This window comes from Coenobita brevimanus, chromosome 43 (assembly GCF_032717465.1).
Source record: "Coenobita brevimanus isolate Jiangsu-jjx chromosome 43, ASM3271746v2, whole genome shotgun sequence".
In the NCBI taxonomy this organism is placed as follows: domain Eukaryota; kingdom Metazoa; phylum Arthropoda; class Malacostraca; order Decapoda; family Coenobitidae; genus Coenobita; species Coenobita brevimanus.
In genome coordinates this window covers 30,978,495-30,998,885 of record NC_136996.1, presented here as the reverse complement: position 1 = coordinate 30,998,885, position 20,391 = coordinate 30,978,495, and the positions used below count along the sequence as shown (strand labels likewise).

At 40.3% G+C, this 20,391-nt stretch overlaps 2 protein-coding genes across 4 annotated transcripts; both read left to right on the top strand.

The window, feature by feature from the left end:
* Positions 1 to 301: 301 nt before the first annotated feature.
* On the top strand, positions 302 to 17,909 carry Smug (Single-strand-selective monofunctional uracil-DNA glycosylase). Of its 3 annotated transcripts, none has more exons than XM_080270783.1 (6): positions 302 to 329; positions 2,814 to 3,164; positions 5,164 to 5,283; positions 10,281 to 10,424; positions 15,411 to 15,563; positions 17,372 to 17,909. In XM_080270783.1, the coding sequence occupies exons 2-6, from the start codon at positions 2,844 to 2,846 to the stop codon at positions 17,492 to 17,494; spliced, it is 861 nt and encodes a 286-aa protein (XP_080126909.1). In that variant the 5' UTR covers positions 302 to 329; positions 2,814 to 2,843; the 3' UTR covers positions 17,495 to 17,909. The 3 variants fall into 3 exon arrangements, with proteins under 3 accessions (XP_080126909.1, XP_080126908.1, XP_080126910.1); XM_080270782.1 differs by having other exon boundaries at positions 306 to 369; XM_080270784.1 differs by lacking the exon at positions 17,372 to 17,909 and adding an exon at positions 15,885 to 15,970 and having other exon boundaries at positions 306 to 369.
* Positions 17,910 to 17,929: 20 nt separating this feature from the next.
* Positions 17,930 to 18,574, top strand: LOC145397760 (tRNA-specific adenosine-34 deaminase catalytic subunit ADAT2). The gene has a single exon (XM_080270785.1). The coding sequence runs from the start codon at positions 17,930 to 17,932 to the stop codon at positions 18,437 to 18,439; it is 510 nt and encodes a 169-aa protein (XP_080126911.1). The 3' UTR covers positions 18,440 to 18,574.
* The last annotated feature ends 1,817 nt before the right edge of the window (positions 18,575 to 20,391 follow it).

Genomic DNA, 20,391 nt, shown 5'->3' with positions numbered 1-20,391 from the left:
CCTCCTTGTCTCCCGAAAGGAGGATCTGCAGGGGAAGGGCATTTTCAGCCATATCTAGATGAGCTTTCAGCGGGGTGCTACAACATTGAAATTTAGCGGGCTGAGTCCTTTTGTTTGTCATTAATGGTTCAGCCCATGATAAACTTATACCATAGAAGTAAAAGAAAAAAAGATATGGGTTTGTTGTGGTTTACTGATATAATGCCTACAGAAGTAAAAACTAATCGAAATCATGACGACTGAAGCCAAAGTATATAGCCACCATCATGGCAAACACGAACGCAGAAATGTTTACACACAGACTGAATCAGCTGTCGACTCGGCAGCGTGTTGGTTTGGTTGTTATGGGAATGAGTGTTGTGGTGAACAGTGTGTGCTAGAGCATTGTGGATGTGTTCAACATTGTATATTTTTTGCATATACTCTTTGGGTTGAAAAAGAATACTAACATTAAAGTAATACTCGTAGCGTGCTTGTTGTCAGGGTGGTATGTTTTGGAGTGAATTTTGTGGTAGTGATGTGGGTAAATTTTTGGAAATACACCCGGCTAACGGACACTGAAACTAATATGGTCGTTGCTGAATTTAAGCATTTCTAAGCATTTTCTCTTATATAAGCATTCGTAGCAAATGCTTTTCTTCGTACAGAAAAAAGGAGATAAGGGGTGGTCTCCAGCTCCTATCCCCGTTTTCCATTGCATATAACTTAACCTAACCTAACCTAATTTAATCTAGTCTGGAGGTAGATTCGGTAACAGGTGGAGCTATGAGCTGAACAACCCCCATTCCCACTCCTTATCTACTTAGTAATAAAGAGTGCATTTGCCATGAATGTATATAGATGAAAAATTTATCAAATTTGTATAAACTAAATGATGAGCATATGAATTTCCCTCTACGTTAGTTAGGTGTATTTCCAAAATGCTGTAACGTGTTGTTGAATGCGTTCCTTCATTCTTACGTATCCTTTACATTTACCGTTGGATTTGATGAGCATGCTAACACAACCAATTGTCCTAGTGTGTTGGTTGTCAAGGTAGTGTGGGGCTGTGGTAAATGTATTTGTGTGTGGTGTGGTGGGAGAGTTCATTGTTTCAAGTCCCATACATCTATTTTTTTTCTTTCAAGGAATAGCCCATACCAGCATTAGATAGTGCAACCATACCTGATCATCCACAAAAGAGGATTATTTACAAAGGACGGAAAGGGAGGAGGATGAACCAGTGAATATTAACTTACTTGTGAGTGTGTTAATGTGGTAAGGATTAGAGTACAGGGTAGCCTGCATGAAAATGTGGCCACTGTCATTGCCATAATTGCTGTACTTGATTGAGATTTTACACTGGTGGAGACATAGATGATAGCTCTGGAAAAGCACTTGATATTAGCCTGATTTCATTGTTCGTTATCTCAGTTGGGTTCATGTTGTTTCATTTTGTTTTTGAAGGCTCCAGCATGCTTGCATACCTTGGCCTTGGTCACCAAATGGCAGCTGTTCATGCTTCTTGATCTCTGGCAGCTTCCCTATCTAGTCCCCCATCCCTGAGGTCACACTCATTGACCTCATTCCAGATCTTTTTCGGTCTGCATCCTGCTACCCTATCCCCAACATTAACACCTCTCATTTTCATCACCCAATTATCATCCTTCATCCTCTCCACATGCCCAGACCATTTCAGTCTACTGCTCCTTATCATAACACCAATACACTTCAGTCCCATTCTACCTCTTAACTCTGCCATCATAAACTAGGTCCCCCCCAGACCTCGCACTCAGGGACACAATGCACATCCACCTAATCGTTGCCATTTCTGTACGTTTGAGCCTGCGAATACCTTCTTCCTTTACTGCCCAGGTCTCACTACCATACAGCATTACACTCGTAACATCTGCTGCATAGAAGGATCCCTTAGCATGGAGGGAGAGCCCTCTCCTTGTCAGGAGAGGCAACAGCTTCCTGAACTTTTTCCAACCATTCCTCACTCTAGCCACAGAGCTAGCTCCAGCCTTACCTCCAGCATATAATATGTCTCCCAAATGACAAAACTCCTCCACACACTCAAGACACCCACCACCAAGTTCAGTCCTTTCACACTTGGCAATCTCCACATGCTCTCCCCAACACACTGCACACATGAAATCAACATTATCTTTCAGTCTACCATTAATACTACTACATCTCTTAGGCACCTACATATCATAAGCACTGCACAAGGTTGAATTATTTCCCACGCCCTTGTGGCAAATTACACATGGCCACTCCCCTTCTTCTTTGACAGTACCGGTACTGCCCCCAGCCCCAGATACCATCACTTTTGTTTTATCTGCATTTACTCGCAAGCCCATGTGCCCCATACCATCTCTCTATTTCCTAAATGTTTCCTCTGCCTCCCTTTCATTCTCTGCAATCTACACCAATTCATCAGCATACCGGTACGTCTCCTACGGGAGTCCTTTTCTGAAGTCAGGTGAGAGGGCTTCAGGTACCCTAATAAACAACAAGACTGGCCCCTGATGCACACCAGCATTCACAGAAAATTCCTCACTCAAATCCCTGTTCACCCATACCTGGGTGTGAGCACCCACATACATGGCCATAACCACCCGAACCAGTCACTCATCAATCCCAAGCTTCTCATTGTCCACTCCTCCACCTCTCTGGGGTGTGGTATAATTAGGAAAATTTACCCCCCCCCCTTTTTTTTTTCCCAGTTGCAGTCCGTACGGCTTTCATTACTTTTATGGTACCAGTATATATTTTAAAATTTTCATCATGATACAGGTACACTACTGGTACTGTATTTTTTCTTTAAGAAACCTGATAGTGAACACTAAAATTCCAAAATGGACCCAAACTTTAAGAAACGAAAATTGAATGACAAAAATCAGAGTGAAGACAGTGATCAGGAAAATGCTAGCAACAGTGCCCACATACCACCAGTAGCTGAAGATACCTCACTTGTCCTTAAGTACCTTGACATTGAGAAAAAGCAGTGTGAGGAATTACTGAAGTTGAAGTATGGCCAAGGGAAGCTCCTGGTGTACAACCCTATCGACTACGCCTCTGAGATACATACAGACTTTGTATCCAAGTTCTGCCGAGGCCCCAAGAAAGTGCTGTTGCTGGGAATGAACCCCGGTCCATGGGGGATGGGACAGACTGGGGTTAGTGGATGTGGTGGTCAGTTTTTAGGACGGAACATTCATGGATATCATAGTTTTTAACAGCTGTTATGTAAATAACTAGCCAAAGACAAACTTTTATTCTATTCATTTCTCTTGCTAATTAGTAATAACCACAGTAATTAAATTCAACCTAACCAAACCTGTCTGGATATTGAGACAAATTATATCCTGTGTGTAGAACTCAAATGTAAGCGGGCACAAATACTGAAGGGAAATAATATTAAGACGCAAGAAATTTATCAGAGAAAGTGATTAATGCATTGTATTATTGGTAGATCGATACGTTGCACAAAATAAAAACTACAAAAGAAATGAATGTACTGTCCTTAAAATTTTCCAATAAGGCTCCTATAGTTTCTCCATCTTAACCTCTGCACCACAGTGACATCCTTTCCATTGCAGGATGTCCTTCCACCTGCAGACAATTGTATTAAACTTAGATATGTAATGTACTGGATGGGTTGGGTAAACTGTCATCCTCATTAATTAGAGCACTTGAATACTAGAGGCATTTCCTGAGTAGAGTCATCAAGAAGTAGCTAGAATGAACTGGAAAAAATTCACATATTTAAAAGATTAACTCAGAGATTGTCATTCTTTTGCAGCTTATTAATTTCTCATAGCACATTTGCAGAAAAAGTCATTATGGTGGTTCTACATTCTTTCCATAGCACTTCTTCATTACTAGCGTCATAATTATATTTGTGATTTTTTTTATGTATAGCTTAGCATCCAAGATGGAGGGAGAGTACAAGTTAATGCTTATGATCTCCAGTCTTTCAAATGAAGTGAGTCCAGGCATCTCGAAGAGAACATGGTCCTCTGTTATCTTGTTTTTGTTTTTCTTGGAGGGAACAGTCTTGTGGGCTCCTGACTTTTGGTTCCTTCTTTCTTGCCTTAAAAAAAAAAGAAAAAGAAAGGGATGAGGGGACAGAGTAAACTGTTGTTCATGCCTTCAACCTAGGGCTGTATGTATGGTACAAGACAATTTTATTCTGCTTCAGAGGACCCTGTCCTCCCTCATATTGAAGGAGTTAATGAAGGCTGTATGTAGCCTCTAGCCTGAAAAATGTCACTAAAGCTAGATAAGATTGTATGAAGGCAGCATGAATAAAATATAAATATGTAATTGTATTGAAGAAATTAAAGGGAATGAGTACTCCTGACTTAACTACCACATTGCATGATTTAATTGTTTTGTTATTGCCATTACTTATTATTCCCTTGTTCATTGATGTTATGATTAGCTAATGTTATTTCTGTTTTTATGTTTTCATTATTTTTTTACTTTTTCAGCCATTGATATTAAGTATTTGTTTTGACAATGCCTCACAGAGGCAAAAATATGTCACAGTATTATAAAGTTGGAAAGTTAAAACAAATGAGTGAAATGTGCGTAAAGTTTGTGGCATTTCAGGTGGTAGAGGTGGGTACTACAGTATGAATAATGGCTAAACAGTTGCTTTCTGTGCTGGCCATCTGTATTTCAGGTTGTTTATAATCATCACCAATGTTCTGTTTTCTGTTAAGCATAACATTTGAAAAACGAGATCTTATCTACAGCATATTTCTACCTTTGAGTAAAGGAGCAAACAAAATAGTAGCCTGCAGCCTTGCAGTAGTGCAGTTTTCTTCAACTCTTTAGCCTAAAGGAGAGGGCCTTTGATGTTTTGGTGACTTGTACTACCAGGTGATTTTAGTCAGCTGAGGCTTGCGCTTGCCTCTAAAGGGTTAATGCAGTACTGGAGGGTATTTTAATGTAAACTTTTTCAAAGTTTATCTAGGAATGATGTAAAAATGTGCCATAATTATTTGAAAATTTTTATTTTTAAATTTGATGCTGCAGTTATTCGCTATTTATATACATCCCTGTACATTGTATTCTACTTATGTTTGATACTGAACTGTACATTTATACTTCTGTTACTTTTAGATTGTACTTGAGTAGCCTACTTTGATATTGGAATTCTCTTTTCAGGTACCATTTGGACATATTGATTATACAAAAGATTGGTTATGTGTCAAGGGAGAGGTGACAAGGCCTTCAAATGAGCACCCAAAGAGACCCATCACAGGACTGAAATGTCCAAGGAAAGAGGTACTGTATATATTGTACAGTGCTGGTGCTGTAGATTAACTGGAAGTGGTAGTGTGCCATTATTAATTGTACTGGATGCTCTCAAACATTGGTGCAGGTACTTCAGTTTGTACAGTATTTTAGATTCTCTCTCTCTCTCTCTCTAGTTGCATGTGATTTATTATTTTTTTAGTATGCACAGTACACTTAATATTCAGTACAGTACATTTGCTCTTGTCTGTTATCCTGTGTTGAACACAGTACTTTAATGCTGTTTGATTTCTTAAAATATTTCCTTTGTACCTCCTCTATTTAAGGTGATGTTTGTAAGGTGTAAAACTTTCTTGTTAATGGGTGCTACAAGTGCCGATAAGGTTTATATGATGTGAGCTCATGTCCCAGTTGAATTTTCTCCATATTCAGTACAGTATTATTAAATGTCATTTTCTTGAGTTTACTCCCTCTTATATGGTACTTTATTCCAGCTAACCTCAGTTATTTTATTCAGCTTTGAGTGAGTTGTAGGGGCCTGAGATTGTTAATGGTGATATCATAAATCCTCTCTTTGTCAGAATAACATTTGCATTTTACTCTAGGTAGTAGTAGTAGTAGTTGTTCCCAAGGCAGTCTGGCCGAACAGCCCCGAGTCCCTTAGGAAGGCCATGCCCGAGACCGGGATTTCCCACAGCGCTCTCAAAGAGTGTATGTTGTGTTGTTGGCGTAGGTGATTGTGTGCAATGCAGTCTTCCATAATGTGCTTAATAGTATGGGGTGCTGTGTTGCATCCTGGACAGGCATCAGCGGCTGAGTCATCCAGCCTCTTCTGGTAGCTTAAGAGGGCTGGATGGTGCCCACATCTCAGCCTGGCCAGGTGGACCCCATTCCCACGAGGAAGATAGGATTCAGAAGGGTGGATGTCAGGAGGCCGCGCATGCAGCTGTGAGTTATCTTTAAGTGACTGAATCGAGCAGCGAGTGATCTGAGTGTGGATACGCTTCTGGAAGCTGGTCTGAGATGGGCGAGGGGGGAGAGATGACGGTATTTGTGTATGGTTTTGTGTGCTGGGTGTTGCTTTGATGTTCCTTGGTGTGGATGGATGTGCTGCCATGTACTTTAGTGGATGTTGTGGGTTTGTGGAGGCTGCAGCAAGAAACTAGGTGCCTCTCATGTCTAGGTGATCCTTGACTTTGAGGACTTTGGTTTCTTGATGTAGGTGGTCTGTGGGTGTAGTAGCTGTGCAGCCTGTGATTATTTTTAGGGCCTTGCTCTGTATGGTCTGTAGAGTGTTGTAGTGTGTTTTGGTGAGGTTAGAAGCCCAGGCAGGGCTTGCATAATTCATTACTGAACATATGTATTGTTTGTATACTGTGGTGGTAGTTTCTTTGTTGTGTCCGAATGGTGTATGGGCAAGTAACCTCAGAGCTTTGAGTCTTGGTGTTATTTTATTTTTAATGTTTGTGATGTGTTGTTTAAATGACATTGATGTATTATATGTTACACCAAGGATTTTGGGGGGGAGGGGTAGGGGAGTGTTGTTCATGGTGAGGTACGGGATGTGACTGCGCTCTGCTGTCCAGTCTGTGAGAAGAGTCACTGTAGATTTGGCTGGGGCTACCTTGAGCCTGTTTGTGGTGAACCACTCGTGTAGTGTGTTGAGGTAAGGTTGAATGACGTGTGCAGCTGTGTCTGCATTTTGGTGCGTGCATGTAAGTGTTATATCATCTGCATAGGAAGCTATGTGTATCTGTGGTGCGTGGGGCGTGGGTATGTCGTGCTTGTATAGGTTAAAGAGTGTAGGGGACAAAACAGATCCCTGGGGGATGCCGCTTGTGAAGTCTCTGATGCCAGAAGGCTGACCGGCAAATGTTACTTGTGCACATCTGCCTGCTAAGTAGTTTGCCAGCCATCTTTTTGTGTTACTGTGCTTGTTTGTGTTGAGTATTTTGTTTGTGAGGTTGTGGCGGGGGATGGCATCAAAAGCTTTGCCAATGTCTAGTGTGGTCAGGAGTGCTCTGTGTGGTGGCCTAACCGAATTCATGCCATTGAAAACTCTCTGTGTAAGGTCTGTAAGAAGGGTGTTTGTGGAGTGTAGCAGCCCAAAACCATGTTGTGACTGCACTAGGGGAATGTGAGGTGTGACCAGTTGTAGTACCAGTCGTTCAGCGACTTTAGAGGGGGTGCAGAGGAGTGCGATGGGGTGATGTGAGGAGGGCAACGTGGGGCCCCTGTTGGGTTTAGGGACAGTGATGATATTGCCATGCTTCCAGATGTTGGGTATTATGTTGTGTGAGCAGCTGCAGCTTGACATGCTGGCGAGTGCCTGCATGTCTTGTGGTCCCAGGTGTTTAAGGTGAATGTTCCCCATGTTGTCTGGTCCACAGGCAGATGAGCGCTTGAGGTTGCCAATGATGTGCTTCGTCTGGTTGTAAGTGAAAGGTGCGTAGTCTGGGTCTGTGGGGAACTGTCCTTCACGTCGGACGACATGTCGGTCTTCGGGATGGGGGCCCAGATTGCTGACCTGTGAAAAGTGATTGATGAGAGTGCTTGCTTGTTGTTTGCTTGAGGGCACGGTGTCTGTTGCTGTGATGGCAGTGTGTGACTGTGTGGTGTTGCTGTTGGAAAGTGTGACGCTGTTCAGTGTTTTGTAGAGCTTGCCTTGTGGTCAAGTGCTTGGAGGTAATTTTTCCAGTTTAGTGTTTTGCTGTTCTGATATTTTATTGTTTATCTCAGTGTTGAGTTCTTGTATTTGTTCTATGGTGTCTTGTGTATGGGGTGTTGGGGAGTGTCACAGTGTGTCCCGTTGTCTGATGAGGCCTTGAATTTCTGTTGTGAAGTTGGGGTTGTGTCTCTTTCTATTGCCTCTAGGGATGTGTCTTTTGTCTGCATTTTGTATAATTGTATTGAAAGTGTGCAGAGCGGTGTTGATGTTTGTGATGGGTGTACTGTTTAGTGTTTTACTCTAGGTAATGTCAGATGGTTAGACTCAGATGAGAGTGAGTCGCCGGAGCCTGTATTAAATTTAGCCTAGCCCACAGATTAGCTTTGGCATGGCATTCCCAGTTGTATAATCATTTGGAGAAAGCATATGACAGGGAGGATGGACAAGGAATGTGGAAAGTATGAAGAACATATGAAGTAAATGGCAACTTGTTGAATGCTGTGAAGAGTATGTATGAGGGTGCCAAGGCTGCAGTGTGTGTAGACAGTGAACTGAGTGAATATTTCTATTTGAAAGTTGGATTGAAACAGGGATGTGTCATGTCTCCATGGTTGTTCAGTCTGTATATGGATAGGGTTATAAAAGAGATACAAGGTAGGGCAGTGGATGTTGGAGCAGCCATAATGAAAGAGGGCAGTGTTTGGAAACTCCCTGTACTGTTGTTTGCAGATGATTGTGTGTTGTTAAGTGAAGATGAAGGGGAGCTGCAAGGCCAGGTGAATTAATTTGGAAGAGTGTGTAAGAAACAGAATCTAAAGGTGAATGTAGGGAAGAGTAAAGTTATGGTCTTAGAGAGAAATGAAGTCAGTGAATGTACAGTGAGGTTGGGTGAGGAGGAAGTGGAAAATATGAATACATTTAAGTACTTGGGTAGTGTGATGAGAAAGGATGGAATTTTACAGGATGAAGTGCTTGAAAAGGTACAACAAGGAAGAAAGGTTGCTGGTTCTTTGAAAGCAGTGATAAGGAACAAGGAAGTGAGCATGAAAGTAAAAAAGTCGCTGCATGACAGTATTGTAATACCAGCCCTAATGTATGAAAGTGAAGCTTGGACCTTGTTAGAGGGACACAAGTCAAGAGTGAGAGCAGTAGAAATGAGTCATTTGAGAGGAGCATGTGGTCACGTGGAGAGACAGACTGACAAGCCAGGAGGTGAAGGAGCATTGTGGTTTGGATGTGGATGCGATAGAAAATGTTAGGAGAAATACGTTGAGGTGGTTTGGCCATGTGGAGAGGATGGAGAACGAGAGACTGGCGAGGAGAGTGCATGTGAATGAGGTGGAGGGGGAAAAAAGGGAAGGGAAGGCCAAGGATGAGATGGAGGGATGGAGTGGAGAGGTATTGTATATGAGAGAGAGGGTGTGAGCTCGGAGCAGGGCAGTGTGATGGCAGGGGACAGGGCAACATGGAGGCGATTTGTTTGTTGCCACCCCTTATGGGATTAAGACATCTGGCAATAGCTAAATACATAGATATTCATTTGAATGGTAATACAGTATCTCTATCATATACTTTACTGATATATCATAAATGAGATGGAAAGGGAGGTTATCACCAAAATACAATAAAATATTTGTACTATCTTTTAGACTGTCATAAATAGTGAAAGTCTGCTGTACAGTTTGTGAAGTGTGTGTTTCAGGGCTTAGGTCTACAGAAGGAGCTAACAAGCTTAGTTGCAGTCATTGGTGAGAGTTTGCTTAGTCTTCCTCTTTGTCTTCATCCCACTAAAAGCATTTCCATCACTTACCTCCTGGACCCAGCATAGATCTGTCAAATAGAATCATCTATCAGCAGAGAAACATTCAAATTTCTCTCAGGATAGGAAGATTTAGTAGCAGCAGAAAGTTAGAAGTAGAAGAGATGAAGTATAAGGCCGGTTTGTCCCCTCAACCATATAATGTAACATGATAGCAGATCACAATAGTCTCAGTACTGTACATACTCCTACACAGCAGTGTACATGAAAATTATGTCATACTTCCTCATAAGGAATTCACTTATTGAAGTTGGCCATGGTACAGCTGATGTGTTTTATGGACTAGCAGCAAAACCAATTGCCAGAACCATTTAATTACTTCCCAACAGTTGGGAATTAAAAAACAAAAATTAAATGTGTAGTTAGGTTTTTATAGCAGTCTGATGAGTCAGCTCAGACTTTGACTCTTGTTGTGGCTGAGTTTCACTGTTTAAGAGTGATAATTGTGTTCGTAGTTGCCAAGTTTGCAGCTACTGTGGCCCTCATGTTAGTCAGCTCAATGTTAAATTAGCACAACTTTTTTTATGATAAACTTTGTAGGTGAGTGGTGATCGCATGTGGTCGCTCTTGAAGCAGTTGAGTGGGACACCTGAGACTCTCTTCACGCACGTTTTCCTCCACAACTACTGTCCACTTTTCTTCCTTAAGGACTCTGCTAAAAATGTTACCCCTCCTGAGCTGAAGGTAAGATACACTCTAAACCCCATGAACCTGAATGATCTTTTTTCTGTTTATTCCTGCAACTACCGTACCAGATACTTATATTCAGTTTCAAAAAGGCCTAATGTATTGAAGGGGTTTATAAATGGAATGTCCAACTAGTGTAATTCAAGAAGTATACCTGTACAGGTAATATAAACTGAATAAAACCATCAGGAGATGTCAGGAATAAAATGAAAAAGACATCCCTGAGATCAGTGGGCTTTTAATAATTGTTTTCATATTAATTGTATTTTTGTTCAGTATTGACAGTGGGTACTATACTCCTGATGTACTCTTAAATGGTATTTGATCTGTTTTTTTATTTTCACATTATCGTTTTGGTATTTGTTCATTCACTTATGTACTCTACCATAATCTCATGATTTACAAGTCTCAAGTTTTATTAAGTTAGGATATGTACTGAATGCAGTCTGCTGTTAAGATACGGTACCGGTACACGCTTATTCCACGTGTTGAAGCAAGCTGAGAATTACTGGTCCCAGGTTTTGGATGTACTGTACTGTCCAGTCAGGGAAAGTTCTGCATTACCCACTTCGATGCACTGGTGTGAGACAGGTGAATGTGAAGCAGCAGCCAGACCTCATATGTCTGGTAACTATGAGTGTGAAGGAAGGAGAGGCGGGGGATTGTGGGCAGAGGAGGGTTTAGTGATAGATTGGGAATCATGTGTTATGTATGACTTGGAAGGTGTGTTGGAATTAATTTAGTTAGGATAGATGACAATATGAAAAAAAAAATGTGCCTGTAGAACTAGTGTTGTCAGGAAAGTTATGGAAGTTTGCTGGGTTCAGACAGAGGTTTGAATGCTTTTATTCTTTCTCGTCTTTAACATGGGACAATTCGCTGGGAGATATTCATAATGATATACTGGTGTATTTATATTTTGTGTTGAAAACAAAACCACTATTATATATGTATGTATCTGTCTGTTTATATATATGTTTGTATTTATGTATATATGTAAATTTGTGTAAATTTATTCATTTATCCTCTGTCGTCCTACTGTAAACATCCGCCTGCAAACATTTTCATTGTTATTCTGGTAATTATTCATGTCAAACTTAGAGTCAAGGGTAGTGTGTAATAATAATCCAAAAAATATTAATATGAGCAATTAACAGGTTTTTTTGTTTTCCTATAGACAGAATGACATGGGCTTAGTACTGTACCAACTTAAATTCAGTCCATTTTTTCCTACAGTCCATATCCCCTCTGGCCCTATTCCTCACAGAACCACAAATCTCACTGTCTACTGAAATGTCCCCATATTGTTTTCCTGGTTACCATCTCCTCACAAACTTCCGTAATAAGGGTGGCACCTGTTGTTATATCAAATCCCAATATGGAGTTGACACCATTTTAAACTTCACTTCACGCAGTTTTGATTACTCGTTGTATAAACTAAACTGTCAAAATATTACCAAATATATCTGTGTAGTTTATCGCTCCCCCAATGCTTCTTCTGAACCCAGTGTATTTGATTCCATTTCCACACAGTTGAGTAACCTTAATCTTGCCCTTAACACCGAAATTACCATCTTGGGTGATTTTAACATACATAATGTTGAATGGTTATTGCACTCTGCCAGGACTGATGATGCTGGTTTAGAGTGCGAGCTGTTTGCAGAATCGTTTAGTCTCACACAACTAGTAAACCAACCAACCAGAATACCAGATAATCTTGACCATAATGCCCATCTTTTGGATCTGTTCCTGACAATTAATCCAGATCAGTACAGGATAGAAGTATTGTCTCCACTTGGATCCTCTGACCACAATCTCATCAAAGCCTCATTAGTTAGCCCCCCCAAACTTCACCATTCTGAACCTGTCTGGGTGACCCGATGGTACTTTGATAGGGGAAACTGGGATGAATTTAGAAATTATCTTGCTGACATTCCATGGCAGTCTTTCTTCTCTAGTGATGTCAATTCTACCCAGTCCCACATTTGCGATTTAACACTAGCTGGTATGGATTTATTCATACCAAGTCAACAGTTCACTAAAAGATCGAACTCTCCAAAATGGTTTGATAGCAACTGTGCCAGAGCAACAGCCTAAAAGTCATCAGCTTATAACTGTTACTTGAAATCAAAAACATATGAATCACTCTCTCAATTTAAAATTGCTAGAAACCATGCAAAAGCTGTAATAAATCTTGCTACAGTATATCAGACTTTCTTCAAAAGCAAGCATCAAAACTACTTAACAGCCCTAATGACAATAGAATATTCTGGTCAACTCTCAGTTCTTTCAATAATAACTTTAACAAGTCATCATCCATTCCCCCACTAAAATCTCCAGATGGCAATATTACAAATGACCCGCGTGGGAAAGCAGATATCTTTGCCGGTACATTTGCCAGAAATTCTACCTTAGAGGAAGCCAGCCAGAATGTCCCAGCACTAGAACTTGACTCTCCTGACATTGTTCCACTTAAAATACAGACAAGGTACATGAAATCCATCCTAGACAATTTACCTACCAACAAAGCTCCAGGCTCAGATGGAATTCCGCCAGTTGTTTTGAAAAAGTGTTCCCCAGAACTTGCCTCTGTTCTTGCAGAATTATTCAGACTATGCATACGTACTTCTTCATTCCCTAATTCATGGAAAGAAGCCAATATCCACCCAATTCCAAAGAAACGAAGTTCCTTTGACCCCTCTGATTACAGACCAATAGCTGTCACATCTTCTCTTGGTAAGGTTTTTGAGACTGTAATTAATAAGCACATAGTTAAACATCTTGAATCCAGCAACTTAATTAGTGATAGACAAAATGGTTTTCACCAAGAAAGATCCACCATTGACATACTCAATCTCCTGACTCATACCATCCATCAATCAGTTGACCTACATGGTGAAACTCATGCAGTAGCCCTGGATAATTCTAAAGCTTTCGACTGAGTGTGGCACCATTCCCTGTTGTCCAAACTCCCTTGCTATGGACTAAACTCTTTTGTTCCTTTGATTTCCTTATATCTCAGCAATAGAAAAATAAGAGTAAAAGTAGATGATGTATATTCCACTTTCCACTCAGTTAACGCCAGCGTGCCGCAGGGATCAGTTCTGGCACCAACCCTATTCCTCGTTCTCATTAATGATCTCGTATCTGTCACCCATAAACCCATCCATTCATATGCGGATGACTCAACACTTCATAGTTCATTCACACTCAGACATCCATTTACAAAGTCTGATATCTCTAACTCTCAACTCAGTACAGCCATCTCTTTAAATCAAGACTTATCCTCGATCAGTGAATGGGGAGAAAATAACCTTGTCTCATTTAATGCTAGTGTAAACTAAATATATACAATTTAGTAATTGACAGGTATTGCCAGAATCGTATATTACCTTCAATGCTACAAATATTCCCATTTCCAAAAGTATTGACATTCTCGGCGTCTCGCTTAACAATGCCCTCAGCTGGACCTCTCATGTTAGATCACTTGCTAAAACCACCTCAAGGAAACTTGGATTGTTGTACAGAGTCCGTAACTTCTTCACTGACAAGCAGTTAGTTATAATTTATAAGTCATATGCACTCTCAGCTTGAATACTGCTCACCCTTGTGGAGTGGATGTGGAAAGGTTGCATTAAAACAAGTGGACAAAATTCAGAACAAAGCTGTTAGAATTATTAATAACCCTGCTATTACTAATAAACTGTCTCCCCTACAAGTAAGAAGGAATATTGCCTCCCTTGCGTTATTTTACAGATATTCGTATAGCAAATGCTCAGACGAAGTTGCGTCCATGGTGCCACCTCTCCATGCCTTCCCTCATGCTACATAGGCAGCTGGCAGTGCTCATGACTGGAATGTCACTTAGCCATACTGCAGAACTTTTGTCTATCAGAAGTCTTTCATTCCCTGAATTGCATCTCTGTGGAATTCACTTCCCCAGAGTTGTTTCCCTCCAAACTTCAACTTACTGCTGCTCAAGTCTAACTGTTATAGATATTTTATGAACGGAAGACACCGGTAATCTGGTACATGGATTTGTTTTTGTTTTTTTCATTCACTTGTTTTTCCTTCCTCTGTTCTGTTATTTAAAAAAAATATATATATATCTCAGTCTCTGTAACTATCATTCCAATCGAACATTACAAAAACGAAGCCAAAGAAGCATACCATTGACAGTAAACATGTATTGATATTGTGACATGTGCAACTCTCCAAACCCTCCCACCCCCGGCCACCCTCCCGCCCAGTCACAGTTACCGGACATGTGGGGTCTGGCTGCTGCTTCGTGACTATCCGTCGACCACCAATATTCCAAACAGTGGGTAGTATTGAACTTTCCCTGACTGTACAATACCCTAATTTGTGAGATTCATGGATTTGGTGGGATGCCCTGGTGTAGAATTACATTTAGTATGGTACTGTATAGAACTTCAAGCACTGTTACCTATTAGTAGTGAATAAGAGCTTTGCTGATTGTTGTACAGTTTTATTAATGTCTCTGAGCATCATGCTCTGAAAATAAATGCTGATAAGAGTATTGAGATGGGCTTGAGTGATGTATGAATGATTGTCTAGCCTGTTTCAGTGGATGTGCTGTTGATCTCAGTTGTTTATTTGTACTTTGTCTTTATCTGTGTGTGGATCCTATCCCACCCCATCCATAGATGGGGAAACACCAGTAGTTCAGAATGATGATGAAACTGTCAGCTTATATTTGAGCTGTGTAATATTGGTGTCAACAAGTGGGTTGGTGGAGGATTAGTGCCCCGCCCCTTAAAACCACCAACTCAAAGACAAACAGCCACCTCTTATGGGATTATGGCATCTGGCTACAGATAGACAGATAGAATTTTGGCCGTCCTTTCACTATATTGTTTGTTGTGGTGTTAGTGGCAATAAGGGATTGGATTTTATTTATTTATTTATTGTCAAACTACAGCTTTTTCTCTTTTCCCTTTATATGGTATTTTCTTGGCCTAGGCAAGTGAGCGCAATGAGATGGAGCATGTATGTGACCAGGCATTGGTGGAAACTGTGAGGCTTCTTGGTATACAACACATTGTGGGGGTGGGGAACTACGCCACACAGAGAGCTCAGGCTGCACTCAGCAGGGAAGGCATAGAGGATGTTGAGGTTGGTATATAATTTGTTACACTGCTAACAGCCGTGTAATACCTAAGACCAAACAACAAAGTGATATTATACTGTACTTGACACCTTTAGTCTGATGATAAATTTTTCATTTATTCTTACCATCCAGGCAATTTCATTCTGCTTTAGAGAGATTTTTCAAACTGGAGAGGGTAAATGATTAACTCTTTCCTAGAAACAGGCCCTTCCTAAGTTGTATAAAAGTATCTTGAAGTAACAGAAAAGAAAAAAGTAGCTAATTGAATTCAAGGAGTTAACCCTTATTAAGCATCTATACTTTTATTTATTTATTATTATCCCTAGGGTGGGAAAGGAGGTCCAGATGATGATGATGATGATGATGTGCACCAGGAATCCATTTGAATTGCTGGGTGGTAATCATATAACCAAATTATGGCGCCTGGTGGTTTAGTGGGCAATTAAGTGAAGCTGGTCACTCTCATCTTAAATGTCAGGACCAACTTGCCTAGTCCTGGGCTTCTACATTCCTCATGGGGCAACTCAGGATTAAATGATGATGATGACTTTTCAGTGATAGTGTGGTAAGTTAAATGGTTAGATTTTATTCAGCCAGACAGCCAGTTTTAGAGTGATTATGCCAGTACAGAGTTTGCAGTAGTACATTCTTACAGCAGTAAAAGTTGAGGTTGCCCCGTCAGTCCATAGATAAATTTTTCATCATATCATCATCATTATTAAGATTTTCTTACTTTTTTCAAATTAAACAGATCATTTTATTAAGCTTGGGAGAGACCTTTTGTGCAGAAGGGTTAGAAGCACTCTCCTCTAACCCTTTCAGCCAGAGGACATCTGTTTGATTCTGTATTTAAAACCAAATTCACCTTAGAAGACATATCTCATGCTGAGAGGATTAATGTAGCTTTACATTAATGCACTTTTTCACAGTCACAGACCTGCATAAAATTTTTCACTTATATGTTTCCATTGGCTGAATCAAATTGTCAGTTATTAGCCCGAAGTGTTTGCAACAGTACATTTACCATGGAGAATTTTAATGCATTGATTAATCATTGTTGCTCCTCCTAGTATTATTGTTTGTGGTGCTTTTTGATGGAGGCTCACATTGACATAAACCTCAATTACTGTATAGTGACATAAAATATTATTTTCTGTTGTATTCTTGCTATGTGTACATGATATTTAGTTTAGAATGTTTTCATACTGGAAGATTTAGGTGAACCACTCAGTATGAGGACGTTCTGATCTGCACAAAATCGTCAGATTGCATAGGATTCAATGAAAATGATGTCCTGTAGCTGAAGGGCTTAGCATTGTTAGAAAAATCCCAGGTGTCTGTACATTTGTTATGCTTGTGTAAATTAGTTCTTTATTATCATCATCATCCCAACCCTAAATCTCACTTATTAATTGGGTAGAGGACTGAGTCAGTCAGTATAAGGTTATTTTAGAAATTTTGTATAATGATGCATTTATAAAGTGCTACTAATACTTATATAAACAGATGAAAATAGGCGCAAGAAACTTGTGGGTAGTTTTGGTACCTTGTGGTGTATTGTATTTCCTCACGGCTCTTATAACAATTTTTTTTGTGTGATACCTGTACTTAGATATACAGGTATACCACTGTCCATTCATGTCGCTATCCTCTGAATTAAAGTATAAAGTTCTTATTGAGAAAAAGGTTATAAAATAGAAAATGAAAAGATTTTTGGAGGAAAGGGCTATAGGTTAAATTAGATTCATGATGATATGTACACCATATTATTTTCATTGCTACTTTGACCTCCACTTCTTGTCCTCCATTGCAGGTGAGCACACTGATGCACCCAAGTCCAGTAAACCCAGCAGCAAACAAAGGTTGGGCAGAAATTGCAATCAAGCAGTTGACAGAAAGTAAAGTAATAGAGTATTTCAAGCCGAGTTTGGCATAAAAAGGATAAGTCAACAATAATAAGAACAATAAGTGACAGGAAAGATTCCCTTCTGAGACAAAACATATAGATTATTATAAGATAAAATCAGGTTTTCAAAGTACTGCACTGGGAACGTTATGAAACTGGTAAATGCACAGTTAGTAAAGACAAAAGTATGGCCATTGCTTAGTGCAATAATGAACTGTAATTTTTAAAAGTAGGCTGTGTTAGTAGGTACAGCTTGGGTACAGAATTGTGTTTGGTTTATTGTTTTTGGAATTAAAAGAATTTTCACTTGTTACCTGTACTTTACTTTAGCTTGGCTTATAATTATGTGTGCTGTATATTCTAGTCATGGCATTCTGTAGATCATAATTATGTCGTGTTAGTCGTTCAGTGTTCTGTGGAAAATATTTGATATAATTCAAATGCTGGTATTATAATGACCCCAAGATGACAGGCTCTGCAGATGACTTTATGCAGGAGGCCTTGGATCAGGCAAATGAGGCATTGAGGTGTGGTGAGGTGCCAGTAGGGTGTGTGCTAGTGTACGAGGGTAATGTGGTTGCACGGGGGAGAAATTCTGTCAATGCCACCCGCAACGCAACACGACACGCTGAGATGAACTGCATTGATCAGGTGCTGGAGTGGTGCCATGAGCAAGGACTGGACTACAGGACTGTGTTTCAAAAAGTGCATGTATATGTAACAGTAGAGCCTTGTGGAATGTGTGCTGATGCACTGGGTCAGTTACAGGTGGATAAAGTTACATTTGGCTGCTCGAATGACCGCTTTGGCGGTTGTGGCTCAGTCATTGATGTGCCCAAGGTCTATGGCTACCTGATTAACTTCGTGAAAGGTATACGAGCAGAGGAAGCTGTTGAACTTCTTAAGGAATTTTACAAGGGAGAGAATCCTCATGCTCCTGCAGGAAAAGCAAAGAGGAAGACTCCAAAAGACTGATTACCAGATAGCATGTTGTATAAATGTAACTGTATTCTTATCTGATTTATTGCTTCCTCCCGGAGATGGATCAGTGCATTCCGTGTAAGGGTGCTCACCATCCACTCACTTGATGTAGTGCTGCTCTCGGGTGACTGCCCATTCCTCTAGTCTTTCCTTCTGTCCTTCCTTCCTCTTTTGTCATTCTCTCCTCTTCCTTCTGTATATGGGTGACCCTAAACTCAGTGACAAACCAAATGGTTTCCCGTTTACCAGGAAACCATTTGCTATGCTGGGTGGTAACCATATAACCAAATTATGGCACCTGGTGGTTTAGTGGATAATTAAGGCGCTCCAGCCAGATTGAATCTGTGCAGGTTTATAACCAAGGGATGGTTGGGGTTTATTGCTCATGTAATGCCACTCCGGGATGAGCGAGGCTGGTCACTCTCATCTTAAATGGGGCGCTGAGTGGAATAACCTCTCGTGTGCCAAATATAGAAAATGGAGAAAAACGCTGTTAAAGTTTGTTTACTTTCAAAATGCCATATCTTTTCAACCGATAAAGATATTCTGGTGATTTTTTTTTTCAAATGTAGCTGAAAACATCTGCTTGCATGTTAGAGTATGAAAATCACTGGCATTTTGAAAGAACAATATATTAACAGCATCTTTCTCCTCTTTCCTGACAACAATGAACTGCATTTTCCCAAAAATGTGTTATTGCAAGCTGACCTTACGATGTATGCATGTACTTTTTACAATATCCATTAATATAGCACAAAACCAGCACAAAAAAATAAAATATAGCAAAGAAAATCTATCCGTGGTGGCCTGTGGTGCTTGAGTGGTTATTACTAGCATTCTGGGACTTCCCCCACATGGAGGTAACAACAGATGCGTGTCTGAACATGAATACATAAGAAAAATCGACCTTAACACCATTGGAATAATTGAGCTTGATGTTGGTTTCCAAGGTTCAGGACCTGGGGAAGACAATGCTAAGCCACAACAATTTTCTGAGTGGATTATTTAGGCAAAAATGGACCTAATGTCCACCTAGCAGAGTATAAACACCTTCGTGTGCAGCACGGTCAGTCAGTACCCTCTATAAAATGGGATTTTTGCCCTTGTTGGGGTCATTTTTTCACATGATTCGTTATTGTACAAGTAGAAGAGGGTTTGGGGATTATGATGGTGTACTTAACTCCAAAATAGCTGCTGTGGTGGACAAGAGGTTTTTCCATTCAGCGCCTCAATAATGTCAGGAACAACTTGCCTAGACCCGGACTCCTACGTTCTTCATGGGGCAACACTGGATTGGATGATGATGATGATAAAGAAGCAGCGATTTAAGTTGTAATGTTTAGATTTACTTCTGTATTTTGGTGTTCTTTCTTTGCATTACTCAGTGTACTGGCTGTTGAACTCAGCTAGGAAATGCTTACTCATGGGTAGTTGTACTGGATGGATGCATAATAGCTAATGGTAAACTACAGTTTAACTACAGTTTAGGTAGTTTTTTAATGCTCATGAATTTGCAAGTGGTCCACAGTGAAAGTGGATATGAGAGCAGCTAGTAAGGTTGAAGATAGGTGTGGATGACAGAGAAGATAGCTTGATAAATGAAATTATGAGGAAGTTAGGGATGACACTGAGGCAACAGACAAATTGGCAAAGACTTGGTTAAATGTATGCAGATGCCTATAACATGGGATGCTTTCTTTGTTAAACATGGCAATTAGTGAAATAGCTTTTATCCCACAGTCTAATAACTGAATGCATGCTTGGACCTTTCAGTGAACATATTTTTCTGTACTTAACACTTTATATAATTTAGTTTGGCTAGCCTTAGTGTTTCCACAGCATGACGCAGAGGGTAAATGAAAAGTCTCAAAACAACAGGGGACCTTATAGTGTGGGCAAGAAATACTGGAGGGAGGTCTCAGTCAGGGACCATAAACAAGAATGAC